Source organism: Ovis canadensis, chromosome 19 (assembly GCF_042477335.2).
Source record: "Ovis canadensis isolate MfBH-ARS-UI-01 breed Bighorn chromosome 19, ARS-UI_OviCan_v2, whole genome shotgun sequence".
Taxonomy (NCBI): Eukaryota; Metazoa; Chordata; class Mammalia; order Artiodactyla; family Bovidae; genus Ovis; species Ovis canadensis.
Window position 1 is genome coordinate 62,363,801 of NC_091263.1, and position 16,774 is coordinate 62,380,574.

Consider the following 16,774-nt stretch of genomic DNA (forward strand, 5'->3'; position numbering starts at 1 on the left):
AAAGCCACTTACAAAACACGATGCCATTATTATTTACTATAGCAAAATTATACTGTATTGCCAAATGTCTAAATCCTCTGGGGCATAATTAATCAAGGAGAATTATTTCAGGATGTTTTAGCAAGCAGATGGTTGGCAGAAGATGTTGGGCCTTAGAGTGTAAGTTCCCTTGAGGGAAGAGTGCTTAGCTGTGGTGTGGAGACAAGGTCTTCAGTGGTTTTAGCTATCTGGTGAACTTGTCTGTCTTTGCTCACAGTGACCGTGACAGGCTCAGTGGCAGCTCCCGGGGCCTCCTTGCCAGTTGCATGCACTGAGCATCTGATATGTTGGCAGACAGAGCTGATTCCTGGATGCGTGTCTGAACCTCCGCATGTCTGCTTTTGGCAGAATTGAGTGCGACTCTTATCCTTTACCCATTAAGCTATCATTATGGCCTCCTTATCTCTGTTTCTTCTGCAGCATGCCTTTGAAAGTGTTTGACTCTTTTTTGGCAGTTTATTTGATAATGCACAAATGTGGAAAATGTGCATCTTATTTCTATCTAATATAGTGTATTTCTTCAAAGGAAAGAGAGTGGGACTTTAGGTAAAGATTTGTCAGAGTAAGTCGACAGCTCTGGTGGACTTATTTTGATTATTGATATGGAATTCTTTCCTAAGTTTGGTTTACAAACTCCTCTGTGAACCTTAAATGCCTCTGCTTAGCCCCCTCAAAATGTGTGTTCCTCTCTGAACCTGATGTATTGCGTATCATCCTTGTGTCCATTAGAGAAAAATTGGTGTCTTTTGTATTTGGTCTCTTGTGTTTTGTGTGTTCTTTTGCCAGGTCAGAAGAGGCATCTTAGAGAAAGATGATTGTGTGTAATTGCCATAAATGGAGTCTTTTCAGAGCCCCAATCCGATTTGCTAGGGGTCAGCAAAGAGTTTTTAGACTTGAAATCCACACAAGGCATAACTCATCAATTGGACTTTATCAGAATTAAAACTTTTGCTCTAGAAGGGTCTTATGAAGAGGATGAAAAAAAAAAAAAGCTATTGACAAAAGAAAATATTTTCAAACCACATCTGACAAAGAATTGGTTTCTCAACTGAACAGTTTAGAAAACAATCCATTGGGGCAAAAGATATGAATAGACATTGGATTAAAGAGGATGTATAGATGACAAGCACATGAAAAGACATTCTGTATTATTAGCCATTAGGGAAATGTAAATTAAAACCACCATGAGATACCACTACACACCTATCAGAATGCGTAAAATTAAAAATAGAACAGCAAATGCTGGCAAGGAGGCAGAGAGACTAGATGGCTCATCCGTTGTTGGCAGGAGTATAAAACTAGAAAACAGTGTAACAGTTTTTTTTTTAAACATGCAATTACTATGACTCAGTAACTATACTTTTGGACCTTTAACCCAGAAAAAAGAAAACTTAGGTTCACAAAAACCTATACACAAACATAGGCATAATAGCCCCAAAGTGGAAACACTGCAGATGACCTTCAGTGGATAAATGGTCAAAGAAACTGGTACATCCAGACCAAGAAATACTACTCAGCAAAAAATAGGAGCAAACTTTTGATGCAAGTAACGACTGTAGATGAATATCCAGAGAGTTACATTGAGTCAGAAAAGTCAGTTTCAAGAAGTTGCATCCTCTGTGATTCCGTTTGTAATACATTTCTCAAAAAGGCAACATTATAGTATGGAAATAAAGAGATCAGAGTGTTTGCCAGGGGTCAGAGATGGGGGAGGGGTGCCAAGGGAGATGGGTGTGGCCATAAAAGGGCAAGGGGGATCTCTATGGCAATAGAGATGTTCTGCATCTTGATTGTATCCATGTCAATAGTCTGGCTGTGATATTATGTTACAGGTTCACAAAATGTTACTATTGGAAGAAATAAAGGGCACACAGTGTCTCTGTTTCTTTTTTACAATATGTATGAAGTTACAATTGTTTCAAAACTGAAAGTTTAATTTAAAAAAATAAAAGCATACCTACCCTTCTTGTGCCAGAGTCATATGAAATGGAATGCAGCCTGGGATAGCAATGAGCCATGCCTGTCCATGTGTTTGCTTTGATGTTTTCAGTATTCCTAGTCTCAGTTCAGTTCAGTCACTCAATTATGTCCGACTCTTTGTGACCCCATAGAGTGCAACATGCCAGGCCTCCCTGACCATCCGGAGTTTATTCAAATTCATGTCCATTGAGTTGGTGGTGCCGTCCAGCCATCTCATCTTCTGTCACCAGTTCTTCTCCTGCCAGTCTTTCCCAGCATCAGGGTCTTTTCCATTGAGTCAGCTCTTCGCATCAGGTGGCCAAAGTATTGCAGTTTCAGCTTCAACGTCCGTCCCTCCAGTGAACACTCAGGACTTATCTCCTTTAGAATGGACTTGTTGAATCTCCTTGCAGACCAAGGGACTCTCAAGAGTCTTTTCCAACACCACAGTTCAAAAGCATCGACTCTTCGGCGCTCAGCCTTCTTTATAGTCCAACTCTCACATCCGTACATGACTACTGGAAAAACCATAGCCTTGACTAGACGGACCTTTGTTGGCAGAGTAATGTCTCTGCTTTTTAATATGCTGTCTAGGTTGGTTGTAACTTTCCTTCCACGGAGTAAGCAAGCGTCTTTTAATTTCATGGATGCAGTCACCATCTGCAGTGATTTTGGAGCCCCCCCAAAATAAAGTCTGCCACTGTTTCCCCATCTTTCTGCCATGAAGTGTTGGGACTGGATGCCATGATCTAGTTTTCTAAATGTTGAGCTTTAAGCCAACTTTTTCACTCTCCTCTTTCACTTTCATCAAGAGGCTCTTTAGTTCTTCTTCACTTTCTGCCTTAAGGGTGGTATCATTTGCATATCTGAGATTATTGATATTTCTCCTGGCAATCTTGATTCCAGCTTGTGCTTCATCCAGCCCAGCGTTTCTCATGATGTACTCTGCATATGAGTTAAATAAGCAGGGTGACAATATACAGCCTTGACGTACTCCTTTTCCAATTTGGAACCAGTCCGTTGTTCCATGTCCAGTTCTAACTGTTGCTTCCTGACCTGCATATAAGTTTCTCAAGAGGCAGGTCAGATGCTCTGGTATTCCCATTTCTTTCAGAATTCTCCACAGTTTATTGTGATCCACACAGTTAAAGGCTTTGGCATAGTCAATAAAGCAGAAATATTTGTTTTTCTGGAACTCTCTTGTTTTTTTGATGATCCAGCAGATGTTGGCGATTTGATCTCTGGTTCCTCTGCCTCTTTTAAAACCAGCTTGAACATCTGGAAATTCACAGTTCACGTATTGTTGAAGCCTGGCTTGGAGAATTTTGAGCATTACTTTACTAGCGTGTGAGATGAGTCCAAATTGTGCATTCTTTGGCATTTTTCCTTTCTTTGGAATTGGAATGAAAACTGACCTTTTCCAGGCCTGTGGCCACTGCCAGTTTTCCAAATTTGCTGGCATATTGACTGCAGCACTTTCACAGCATCATCTTTCAGGATGTGAAACAGCTCAACTGGAATTCCATCAGCTCCACTAGCTTGTTTGTAGTGATGCTTCCTAAGGCCCGCTTAACTTCACATTCCAGGATGTCTGCCTCTAGGTGAGTGATCACACCATCGTGATTATCTTGGTCGTGAAGATCTTTTTTGTACAGTTCTTTTCTGTGTATTCTTGCCACCTCTTCTTAATATCTTCTGCTTCTATTAGGTCCCTACCATTTCTGTCCTTTATTGAGCCCATCTTTGCATGAAATGTTCCCTTGGTATCTCTAATTTTCTTGAAGAGATCTCTAGTCTTTCCCATTCTGTTGTTTTCCTTTTATTTCTTTGCACTGATCACTGAGGAAGGCTTTCTTATCTCTCCTTGCTGTTCTTTGGAACTCTGCATTCAAGTGGGTATATCTTTCCTTTTCTCTTTTGCTTTTTGCTTCTCATCTTTTCACAGCTATTTGTAAGGCCTCTTCAGCAAGCCATTTGGCTTTTTTGCATTTCTTTTTCTTGGGAATGGTCTTGATCCCTGTCTCCTGTACAGTGTCATGAACCTCCATCCATAGTTCATCAGCACTCTGTCTATCAGATCTAGTCTAGTCCCTTAAATCTATTTCTCACTTCCACTGTATAAGAGATTTGATTTAGGTCATACCTGAATGGTCTAGTGGTTTTCCCTACTCTTCAGTTTAAGTCTGAATTTGGCAATAAGGGTCCTCCTTATGCAAGAAGTACTTATATGTAAAACACAGGCTATCTAGCCAAAGTTGTAGTAACTGTAAATGGAAAGTAACCTTTAAAATTGTATAAAAAAGTAAAAGTAAAAATATATTGAGAAGTATTTACAGCAGTTTTATATTTTTTATAATAAAGTTCCATCTATCCATCCACCAGGGTTTTCTCTATGTTTTTATTGAAGTATAGTTGATATACAGTGTTGTATTAATTTCTGCTATTTGGCAAAGTGAGTCAGTTATACACATATGCATTCTTTTCTATATTCTTTTTTATATATCCTATTGTTTTTAATATATCCTGGCTTATCTCAGGATATTGAATATAGTGCTATACAGTTGGACCTTGTTGTTTATTATTCACCACTGTTTTGGGGAGCTTTCTTAGCTGTGATCACCATATTGGGAATAAAAGATTGGAAAAGAAGGAGCTCAGCCTGGGCACATCCATTTCACGTGTGAGTAGAGTTAATCATAGAAGGTTCTGGGGTGAGTGAGTGTTTTTAAAGCTTTGTTTTACCATAACATGGCATTAATTTTATATTTGTAAATTTCAAGAGACTCAAAGGTTCTGGTGTTTGGTTTTGGAATGTGGGTTAATGAAGTTTTCACTAATTTTCTCTCCATGTTTGACTGTCAATTTGGAAGGCATTTTGTAGTTAGTTACCAAGTGAAGAAAAATAAAACCTAAAAGTTGCAGGTTAAATTTTATTCAGAGACTTTTCTGAGAACTAAGGCCTCGGGGATAGCCTCAAGTAACTCTGAAGAATGCTGTGCAGAGATGAGGGAGGAGCCAGGACATGCAGAAGTTTTTGCTGAAAACATGTAGTCAAACATCGAAATATTACTGCTATTCACAAACAAACAGATACTTTAGGTTAGTGATTTTTGTGCTTCTCTCTATGCGGGAAGATGACTGGGCTCATTGAAATTATTCCTTAGGTAGGCATCTTAGACGGCAGAGCCTGGTGGGCTGCCGTCTATGGAGTCGCCCAGAGTCGGACACGACTGAAGCGACTTAGCAGCAGCAGCAGCAGGGCCATAGTATCCAGAGCGCATAGTTTCCTGTTTGTCTCCATCCTGAATTTCTCTCAGCACTCACCGTGGGGGTGCTGCTGATGGCTTGCCAGCAGGGAAGGACAGCATTCCTTATTACTGGAATGGAAGACACCGTTCCCTTTCCACACAATCATTGTTGTTTCTTAGTTTGTCGTGTGTGTCTTAGTCGCAGAATCGTGTCCAACTCTTCGCGACCCTGTGGACTGTAGCCTGCCAGGCTCCTCTGTCCATGGAATTTTCCAGGCAAAAGTACTAGAATGGGTTGCCGTTTTCTAGTCCAGGCAGGGAATCTTCCTGACCCAGGGATCAAACACTAGTCTCTTATGTGTCCTGCATTGCAGGCAGAGTCTACTAATGTGCCACCTGGAAACTCCTAGTTTAATTGGCAGCATTTTTCCCTTGCTAATACATAAAATAATAATGCATCTTACAGTTTAGTGTCATCTTAAGCTCAGTGAGATCTGATAATGATGTCTGAAACCAACTATCTGTATACTTTGCCTGGCCCAACTTTATTAATTTATTATTAAACATTTTGTGGGGAGGCTTTTTTTTTTTAGAGGAACTGTTAACAGTTTGAGGGTCTGATGGTAAATTCTGTGACATTTTATGGCAATAATATATTACTGCCATATACTCAAGTTCTGAAACCTCATTTCTCCTTTTTTTTTTTTTTTCAAGTGTCAATATACAGTATCTGGTTTTATGACAAGAATGACTGTCACCGCATAGCCAAACTCATGGCCGAGTAAGTATTTCTGTTACACCATAGATTTTAATTTGTGATATATGGCAGATGAAAAAATAATGTTTCCCCCTTCTCTTTGTTACCAGAGTCCACTAACTCATGTATTTTCCCCAATTTCCTTTTATTGTCAAAGTTTGGAAAAAGGCAGAAAAGCTTAAAGAAATCTCAAATTATCAATAATCCTACTACCACCAGTCTCTTTTTACGTGTACCTTGGGTTGATGTGATTGTTTTTTATTCATTTTTTTTATGTTCACTGAAAGAAAAATGCAAAACAAAAAGGTTATGAGCTAATTTTTATTAAGTGACTGTATTAAGGCCTATAGCCTAGGAGGTAGCCTCATCTAATTATTTAAGAGATACTACCTCCAAGAGGAGAATATCTAGGAGAAATATTTACATAATCGGAATCATCTAAAGACTGCTTTATTACCAAACTAATCAAACAAAAAATGGTATTTAGTGTAGTCATATCAGAAAAAAAGAATTTAAAATATGATCCTCAGCAATAGTAACAAGAATTTTAAAATACTTCTGGAAAAAAATAAAAGCAAAGACAAGGGAGCTAGAGAAGAGAATGCCAATAAAATAAGGATAGGTAAACTTTTTTGCTGAGAAAAACGTATAGTCAAGTATCAAAAGATTACTCCTAGTAATAAACAGACATCTCATGATGAAGATTTTAGTGCTTTCCTATATGTGGAAAGATACAAGAATCTGGAGTCAGTGAGATTATTCCTTGGATATGCATCTTAATTATCTACGGGCCAGTATATCCAGAGCCCAGAATATTTCCTGTTTCTCTCCATCCTGAGCTCCTCTCACTGTGTACTCTATGGGTAACTGCAGTGGCCCATAGGCTTGATCCTTCTTGAACTGGAATGGCAGGCAACACTTTTTTTCTTTACATTTCCAGAAGTAAGATTACACTGTACATTGGACTTTTCACGTCCACAGCATTTTTCCAGGACATTAAATAGTCTTCTGTAGTATTTATGTCTGCTTTGTATTCTGTTCTGCAGACAGATCATAATTTAACCAGAGCCTTACTGTTAAACATGTGGTTAGAACCGTCCAGCTGCCTCGCTCCAGAGGGTATTCTGTGTCCAGAGCACAGCCTCACCACCGTTTGCAGTGCACCTGACTTCGGTTCTCTCCAGATTTCCACTGTAGCAGGTGGAGCTGTGTTCAGTAACTGATAGAGAACTCCCACATGCATCCATGGCTACTTCCTTTAAGAGAACTTATTTTTGACACAGATTCCAGGTTTAGAATCCCCAGTCCTCTCATGGGTTATGTCCCAGGAGAGCTTTTATAAATTAGAATCTTGGAATTTGGAAACTAATTTTCATTGAATTGATGTTCTGAGGGATGGTCGTTGTCCTTTCTCAGACTGGCCCACAGAAGCCATCCCTCTGTATTGCTGGTACTGCCATTCTGGTTTCTGGGGATCTAAGACACAGGTGTTAGAGGGGCCTGAGGTACTACCACGCCCTGGACAGAATGCTGCAGTGGGCAGCGAGTTCTGGTGGATTTAAGTTTTCTTTTCAGTTTCTGCCTGCATTTCCTCAGAAATGCTGGCCTCTCTTCCCCCTCCATCAAATCAGAATTCCCTTTGCTCTTCTGCAACATTTTTACCTACATGTTTGGGAGAAAACAGTTTTTTTCTTTTTCTTTTGTCTAATATTAAACTAAATCCTGTTAAACTATAAATAAATAATCAAGCCCACATCCCATTTCCAGCTATATTTGCATTTTAAAAGAAGTGCGCATGGCTAAGGCCACATTTTAGTCCAGGACTGCTAACATGTCTCAGTTGGGTTTTTATCTGCTTCCCGCTTTGTTTGCTGTAGGTGTGACCCCAAGGACATTGTTCCATGTGAACTTGTGTCAATCATTTGAAAGTGCATTGGCTTTCCACAACCAGACTTCTTTTTAGAACTTTTCTCTTAAAAAAAAAAAAAGATAAAAGCTACTTTTTACAAAGCCGTTTATTTAATGACCGCTATCTGTAGTTTTGAAAGGAACAGCAGAGGCAGGTTTTGATAACTTAGAAGACAGAGATTTGTTGATTTTTGGTTATCCTGAAATTTACAGTATTTTTCTTAAATATCTATATTTTGGAGTATGTTAATACATAGACTTTTTCCTGCAGATTGAGAGCTTTTGGGCCCAAATTGAGAGACCCTGGCTCTTTCAGCTCTAACAGTTATTTGCAGGAACCATTTTGAACTGGATTCTCTATCAGTAGGCGGTATCCGTAAAGCAAGACTTCAGATCATACATAAAGCAGAAGATAAAGCAAGGTTCATCTGAAAATACTGTAGTGAACATAAAAATAGGATGAGGAAGTAGAAACAGGAAGCAGAAAGGGAAAAGAAGGGCATTCAGGTTTCCTTCACTAGAGATGCCCAAAAGAGGGGCATTTGCTTAAACTTTCAGCTTGTTTTACTAGAAGCAATGGTATTGAAAGTGATTAGCAAATGCCTGCATGAAACTGTTGATAGTGAGTTTTCAAGTGTCAGGCCTATTTATGGCTGAAGAGAATACCAAATATGTTCACATTAACTTTGTGATAAATGGCGTTCTGGTCACCAAAGATAAAAAGGTTATCTTTGTCTTTCTTTGCTCTGACTTTACCTGCATACAGCCTCTTTTCGCTACATATTTCAGAATATCATCTCTGTTAGCCAGAGATACAGGTAAAATTCTTTGGGACATATTGTACATCTAAATAAAAGTGCCTGCCACTGCCTGTTCTGTTAAATATAGTTCTTTCTACCACTGTTTCTACAGCTGCAATATAATAATTCTTGAAGTAAAACATTGATTTATTCCAAAAGGTTGTTAATAAGAACTGAGAAGATATATAGGAGAACAGGTAAACTTCTAGACCTGTTCTATAAACAAATCTGGAAATTCTCTTTGATCAGTAGCAAAATTGAAAATTCACTAAACTTGGAAACTGTCGCCTCTCCTAAAGAGGAAATTCAGTCTGCCAGAAAGTGTTTTTAACAAAACCTAGTCTGAATGCTTGCCCATATATAGACTATAAAATTTGGAGAACTCATAGAAGTGAGCCCTATTCCTGATCTTACAAATAGTCTTGGGGCATACTTGGGGGTTTGAGAGGAAGGGAGAGGGGCAGGGCTGTTCTTCCCAGAGTGTGATTGGAAGAGGCCTTAGAGTCCAGAGCTGGGTGTGCCTTCCATGCCGCCAGCCAGTTTCTGCTCTCAGCAGTTTTATAAGGTAGTACTTTGGGTGGATGAACAGTGGTGATTATTAGAAATGTTTTTCTTTTGAATGAAGATCACAAATCCAGTCCAGGTCAGAGAGAGGTGAATACTAGCATGGGTAAGCCAGACAGTGTAGCAGGTGATGGGTAGACACGGGCTGTGTGACCGGTCCTTGATGGTTGGCGTGGCCTACAACTGAGTATTAAATAATAAGCATTTTTTGGTTTTTGGCTGCATCACTAAGTTTGTGGGATCTTAGTTCCCCCACCAGTGATTGAACCCCAGGCCCTTGCCAGTGAAAGCGTGGGGTTCTAACTACTGGACCACCAGGGACTTCCCAGTTTGGAGAAAGCTTTAAACCCATCCTTGGAGAAGCATAATACATTGTAGCTTGTTAAAAACTCAGAATAATGTTGCTGGTTTGTTTTTTTTTCAATCTGTGTTTAATATTGTTTAATCCGATGTTTTCAAATAAAAGAACCATCCCACACACACTAATAGGAGTTCCTAGGCAGGCTGTTTTAAAGCAGTAAACTGACATTGGGTACCCTGTTCTATGCCTCTTAGTCCATTAAAAAAAAAAGCCTTTTACTATTGAATTGTTTTATTGCCTGTCATCATCACTGTCTGAAAGTTTTCAAATTAATTATCAAGTTGTGACTGTGCCTATACTATCCCATGGCAAGTAGGCCTGTTCATTACAGTTGGACTTGAAACCTGAATGGATGTTTAAAAGAAAAAAGATTCATTATCTTATTTTGTTACGTTAATTTCAAGCTTTAAGAAAAATATAAGAAGCAGTAAAACATTCATGTGCTCCCCAGGCAACTTTTAGTTTTTCACATTTTGCTTCAGACTTTAAGATGTGGCAGGGAGAGAGCATGTTCCTAAGAAATTAAACCCCTCAGATAGATTTGCAGACCGCAGCCCTTGACTTAGACCTTGACTTTCATGCTTTTTTTAATATATATTTTCAAGTGCAAAATTAGCTTAAGTAACACTAGTCAAAATAAAGAACGTTGCCACAATCACCCTGACCTTAGTTACCCACTTAGTGATTTTTTTAAGGAGACAACAAGGAAAATCTTTTGTTTGCTTGTAGAGTTATTGCTGATTTTTGAAAATTCACCAAGATCTTCATTTTCAAGATGCTAAGCTTTTTCCTTGCTCCCCATTATTAATATACCCTCTCCATAGGAGTGGTTCACCTGAACAGCTTTCCTTTGTCTTGGTGGCATTGTCCATTTTCAGATTTACTTTACCAGGTAGTTTGACTGATCCTGAGATAATGTAGGAAAGAGAGAGAAATAATGTGTAATTTAGTAGATTTTAAAAGTATCTACTTCTACCAAATCTGGAAAGGAATTCTGTATTTTTGGCCTTCTAACAGTGAACTATATTGGTTGGTACTGTTGTGAGTGAGATGGTGAAAATAGTCAGTCATGTCTTACTGGGATGAGGTAGCTGAGGCTCTGTTCTGTATTGTGAGGAAGGCATTGTTACCATGAGGCAGTCTTCCAGTATCCTTGGAAGATGGACACCAAAATCTTGGGTCATATTGTGTCAAAAAAGGTCTTTCTAAAACTTGGTTCTCTTCCTCCAGCGTGGTAGAAGAGGAGACACGGCGGTCCCAGCAAGCAGCTCGGGATAAGCAGAGTCCCAACCAGGCCAACGGCTGCAGTGACCACAGGCCCATCGACATCCTGGAGATGCTAAGCAGAGCCAAGGATGAGTACGAGAGGGTGAGGCTGTGCGCTGAGCAGGAGAACCAGAGCAGGGAGGAGACCGGTGGCGGGTCTGGTGGACTGGGGAGGTCACCTCCAGGGCCAGTGGGAATAAGTAGTTCAGAAAGAAGACCTGTCTTACAGATAAGGAAGGGGATGTTCTTACCTCTGAAAATTCAAAGTGTTCTTTTTCTGTTCCTTAAAAATTACTGTGGGAGAAAAGGATTTTGGAAAATAAAAGGTCCCACTTCCTGGGTAAAGAAATGTACATTAGAACCCATGAGATGTTTAAAGTTCTAACAGATTCCTCAATGTCTGTCTTAGAGAATTACAAAGAATTTATGGATCTGTGAAAGTTAATACATAAAAGGCAGTCATCTCTATAATGAATTCATTGATTCTTAGGAAACTGGATGAAGTAAATAAATTTCAAGAACCATTTCTGAGCTTTTAAGTTACCATGTATTACCATAAATTCCCTCCCATACCCTTAATGAGATATGGGTTATCTACATAGATTCCTTCTGTTTTTATAGAGCCCTTTCGGTGTTGTGGTAACAGCTAGTAAGCTGAGAGCTCTGTCACCCATTCCCAGTGAGGACGAGGTCAAGGTGCCACACAGGACAAAAAGTGCGGGAGCTGCGCACTAGAGCAGAGGCTCCAGGAGGGGCCCGCCTTCCTCCTCAGGCTGGGGAGCAAGTCCTCTCCAGGGGGAAGAAGGAGCTGAAGCCTTGTTTCTGTGTGCAGAGCTGCAGAGGAGCTCTAGGTCACATGAGCAGTGTAAAAATCTGACATGAATCCTGGTCAATGCACGTTGCAAAGGTAGACAGTATGGACAGTGCAGTAACTACTGTTGTAAGGGAATTCTGATATGGTATGGAGTGAAGAAAATTTCTGTGGTTGGATTAAGACTAAACCTTTGGGGAGTTAGTTAAATCTTTGATATTTCCTTCATAATGTGTTCTTTCTATTTTTGAAGCCATCCATAAATAGGTGGCACTTCCTTAAACAGGAGTATTGTTGCTTGTCTACACTCGCCTGTCGTCTAATCATATGGTGTTAGTCTTAGCAGCGGCCCATGAGTTCACGTCTTAGTGTTTGGATGATTTCTTCTCTGCCTCAGATGGTTCCAAATAGACCCTTTATCTCTAGGTAGAGACTTGGGAGATTGCCAGATTCATCTATGCAACAGCTTGGATGAATCTCAAAGGCATTTGCTAAGTTAAGGAAGCCACCATTCCATTTAGATGACAATCTCGAAAAGACGGAACTAGTGCCAGAGAAGAGTCACTGGTTGCCAGGAGTGGAAGGAGGGCACGGCTGCATTGGGATAGCACAAGGGAGTTTGGGGAGGTCGGATATCCTGATTTGTGGGTACACAAAACTATACATTTCAAAAGTTAATTTTGAAAGTGAAAGAAATGGTAGCCCTCCAGGCTCCCCTGTCCATGGAATTCTCCAGGCTCCCCTGTCCATGGAATTCTCCAGGCAAGAATTACTGGAGTGGATTGCCATTTCCTTCTCCAGGGGATATTCCCAATCCAGGGATCGAACCAGGGTCTCCTGCATTACAAGCAGATTCTTTACAGTATGAGCCACCAGGGAAGCCTGGTGATACATTTCAAAAGTTAATTTTACCATATATTAACTTAAAAAAAAGTGGAAAAGAATATATAATAAAGTAATGCTGTTTGCTTGTCCTTAAAGGGGTTATAAAAATAACAGTTGTTATGAACACTATTGTCTAAAATCATGTGCTCAACTTTCTAGAAATTTTATTGTCCAATTAATTTCCATATTTACATGCAGGTCCAAAGCAAACATTTGGCATTTGGCAGGGGGTGATTATCCTTGACTTTTAAAATAATATTTCTGTTAACAGTAACCTTGAATGCTGTTTTGTAAACCAAACAATAGCAAGTTTTTTCACATGATGTACTTTTCCTTTTAATTTAAGAATCAGATGGGCGACTCAAATATCTCCAGCCCTGGGCTGCAGCCAAGTACTCAGATCTCCAATCTGGGAAGCACTGAGACGCTAGAAGAGACACCATCTGGGTTGCAAGATAAGGTTTGTACAACTCAAGCCCTAGCTTTGTCCACAGTAACCTAACACAGAGTCAGCATTTTGTAAGGGCTTTGATGCAGTACAAGTTTGATACATTGATCATCTGTCAGAGTATGTGCGTATAGGCAGTAGCGTGATGTCTTCCTCTCATGTCATTTTCCCTGGTCCATGTAACTGTCTTTCATCCGGGTTTTGCAGTAGCCTCCTATCTGGTTTCCCAGCTTTTGCCCTAGCTACTCCCTCTCCTCTTCTTGACCCAGGGGTCAAAGTAATCCTGGTTTAACCTAAGTTAGACCGTGGCTTTCCTCCAGTGTTGTCTCATCTCACTCAAATAAAAGCCAGGGTCACGGCAGTAACCCCTAAGGCCCTATCTGATCTGGGCCCCCTACCCCTGGCCTCATCTTCCATCTTTCTGCCTTGTTCCCAGCCTCATAGGCTTTTCTACCTTTTCACAGATGTGTGAGACCTGCCCCTGCCCCAGGACAGGCCTTTGCAGTTATAGTCCCCTTTGCAGTTATAGTCCCCACAGCCTGAAAGACTTGCCTCCTAGAAGTACCTTGCTCCCATTCTGGTGTCTTCCATGTAGGTGGGGGCCTTTCACACCACCCTATTTTAAATAACAGTCCTTCCCTCCCCCTGTTCTACTGTGTTTTATTTTCTTGCAGCTATCAGGGTTTGTGGTTTTTTTAAGTTTTTTGATTGTCTCCTCCCCACCAAAATCCAAGTATCATAGTGGGCAGGCAGTTTTGCCTGCCATGTTTGCTGCGGTATCCTCAGCACCCAGCACTGTAAATATTTGTTGAATGAAATCGTTCTCTTTGTTTTTATTTATTTTTTATTTTATTATTTATATTTTTATGAAGTAATTCTCTTTAAAACTGATGACTTGATAAGTGAACAGATATCAAGTAAAAGCCATAGTTTTTTAAGCTTTTTATTTTAAGACAATTACAGATTCATATACAGTTGTAAGAAATAATACAGAAAAAGTAAAAGCCATAGTTTTTTAAGCCTTTAATTTTAAGACAATTACAGATTCCTGCGCAGTCATAAGAAATAATACAGAAAGATCCATGTCCCTTTCGCCTGTTTACTCCATTGATAACAGCTTGAAAACTATAGTACAATACCACAAGCAGAATGTTAACCCAGTATACCCATCTTGGGCACATTTCCTCAGTTGTTTTACTCATATTCATTTCTGTGGGTATATGCACATGTGTGTTTGCGTGCATGCTAAGTTGCTTCAGTCATATCCAACTCTATGCAGCCCTATGGACTGTAGCCCTCCAGGCTTCTCTGTCCTTGGGATTCTCCAGGCATTGCCCTTCTCCAGGGGACCCTCCCGACCCAGTGATCAAACCCATGTCTCTTATGTCTCCTGCATTGGGAGGCGGGTTCTTTACCACTAGCAGCACCTGGGAAGCCTCATTTGTGTGTGTTTAGTTCCATGCAGTTTTATCTCATGTAGAGCTTTGTGTATCTACCACCACAGTCAAGATAGAAGACTTCATCACCACAAGAATCCTTTGTATTGCCCATTTGTTGTCACACTGACTTATATGTCACACCCTCCTAGCCTTCCTCTGGCATCCCTAACCCCAGCAGTGACTGATATGTCTCCAGCTTTATAACACTGTCATTTCAAGAATTTTCTATAAATGGAATCACACAATATAAAACCTTTTGGGAGTATGTTTCTTCACTCAGCATAACTCATTGAGATTCATTGAAATTGTTGCATATATTATAGTTCCCAATCACTGCTGAGTAGAATTAACATTTTTAACCATTCACCTGTTAAAGGACGCATGTGTTGTTATCAGTTTGGGGCAATTGTGAATGACATTTCCATAAACATTTGTATACAGATTTTTGTACACACATTTCCTTTGTTGTTCCTTTGTCCTTTCCGTTACTAAATCGTGTTTGACTCTTTCCAACCCTATGGACTGTAGCCTGCTAGCTCCCCTGTCCATGCAGTTTCCCAGGCAAGAATACTAGAGTGGGTTTCCATTTCCTTCTCCAGGGTATCTTCCCGACCTAGGGATTGAACTTGTGTCTCCTGCATTGGAAGGCAGATTCGTTACTGCTGAGACACCAGGGAAGCCCTAAATTGCCTTTACTCTGGGTTAAATGCCCAAGAGTACAAATGTTGGGTAATTTCATAACTGCAAGTTTTAGTTTAGAAATTGCCCTACCATACTGTTTTCCAAGAGGCTATACCATTTTACATTCCTAAGCAATGTATGTATGTTTCTAGGGATGCAGGGGGTAAATTATTTAAACCAGATTTTGTATACTACATTTCTTTGCTCCGTTTTTACTGTATTTGAATTTAAGATCCTGAAGGTCAAACGTATATTAAAAGAGAAAGTGTTATATAAAATTTAATTTTTAAAGAATATGTGTTAAGACAGGGAGCAAGTGGAGGAGCAGATTCCTTCTAGTTTGGCTTATCAGCCATGAATGTCCAGTGGGCTAGTCACTTTCCCTTTCATTTCTGAATCATGGGATTAAGGATTCTGGCAGTACCTGACTCACAGATTTACTGTGAAACCCAAATGAAAAAATGAACCCAAAAGGACTCCATTTTATAGGCCAAAGTGACAGCATTTTGTAAAATACTGAGAACTGGATATTGTTGAGCCACATGATTGTCTAAAATTAGCTCAGATCCATAACCAGCCCTGTATGCAGAATAGTACATTGGTTTAGTAATACTGCCATCTAGTGCTGAGGAGCAAATAATGCTGTCAAGCCTTAATGTTAATAGTATTAAATTTTATTTCAGTTTCATTATTCACTTACTAAAATTTCCTTGGGACAGTTTCCCTAGTTTGTTTTCTTTTGTTTTTTTGTTCCTGTGGTTAAGAATAATCACACCTTCTAGTGTGCCCAGGGCACTAATGAGTCGGAAATCTGACATGGACACAGTAAATTCAAACAGAAATATGAAATTCTGTAAACAGCAAGAGCTGTGGGGTGAGAGAAGAACAATGGAAAACCTGATATAGTTTCTTAAAAAAAATTTTTTTTCAGTCCCATACATACTGTCACTCACTGAATTCCATTTCACAAGGGAATGGTCAGATTAAAATTTGATTTAAGTGAGGCATTGCTGAACTCAGAATCCAGACTGTAAGTATATTCAGACATGAGCAAAGAATAAAATTTCACCTTTTCTGTGGATGATGGAAGATGAATCCGTGAATAAATAAGCCAACAGCTAAAGGAATGCAGCCAGTTTTTCTTGTCAGAGGCAGAGGAGAATGGAACGGGTCCTGTCCAAACCAGCTCAGAGACAATAAAGCTTTGGGGAGTTTGTGTAAAGACACATGCTCTGCCCCCTCAGCCTCTAGTGACTAATTCAGCCAGTTACATATTTCCAAAAATTGGTACAGTCTGACCAGCCACCAGCTCTTAGTTATTCAGGTCTTACTTGCACCTCTCTTTTCCGAAGGATCATATTACCTTCAGATGATTAGATAACCTGTCATCTGCACGGTGGACATAACGGTGCTGTGGCGTAATGGTTAAGAATATGGATTGTCTTGTTAGAACTAGGTTGGCATCTGGTTCTGCTGTACTTGGGCATCATCCATAAATGGCAGTAATAATAGTACTGCCCTCACCGATTAATAGAGTAATGCATGCAGAGTGCAGTACAGGGCCTCCTGTACAGTGAGCGTTCTGTCTGTGATAATCCTTACTGCCTT

The 16,774-nt window shown here is 39.9% G+C and overlaps 1 protein-coding gene across 1 annotated transcript in view; it reads left to right on the plus strand.

Moving 5' to 3' along the window:
• DCP1A (decapping mRNA 1A) overlaps window positions 1-16,774 on the plus strand; it is a 42,305-nt gene that overhangs the window by 14,899 nt on the left and 10,632 nt on the right. Inside the window, exons 4-6 of the mRNA XM_069561596.1 lie at window positions 5,961-6,027; window positions 10,867-11,005; window positions 12,945-13,058. Coding sequence (XP_069417697.1) covers window positions 5,961-6,027; window positions 10,867-11,005; window positions 12,945-13,058 — 320 coding nt within the window. The remainder of the gene's footprint in view (window positions 1-5,960; window positions 6,028-10,866; window positions 11,006-12,944; window positions 13,059-16,774) is intronic.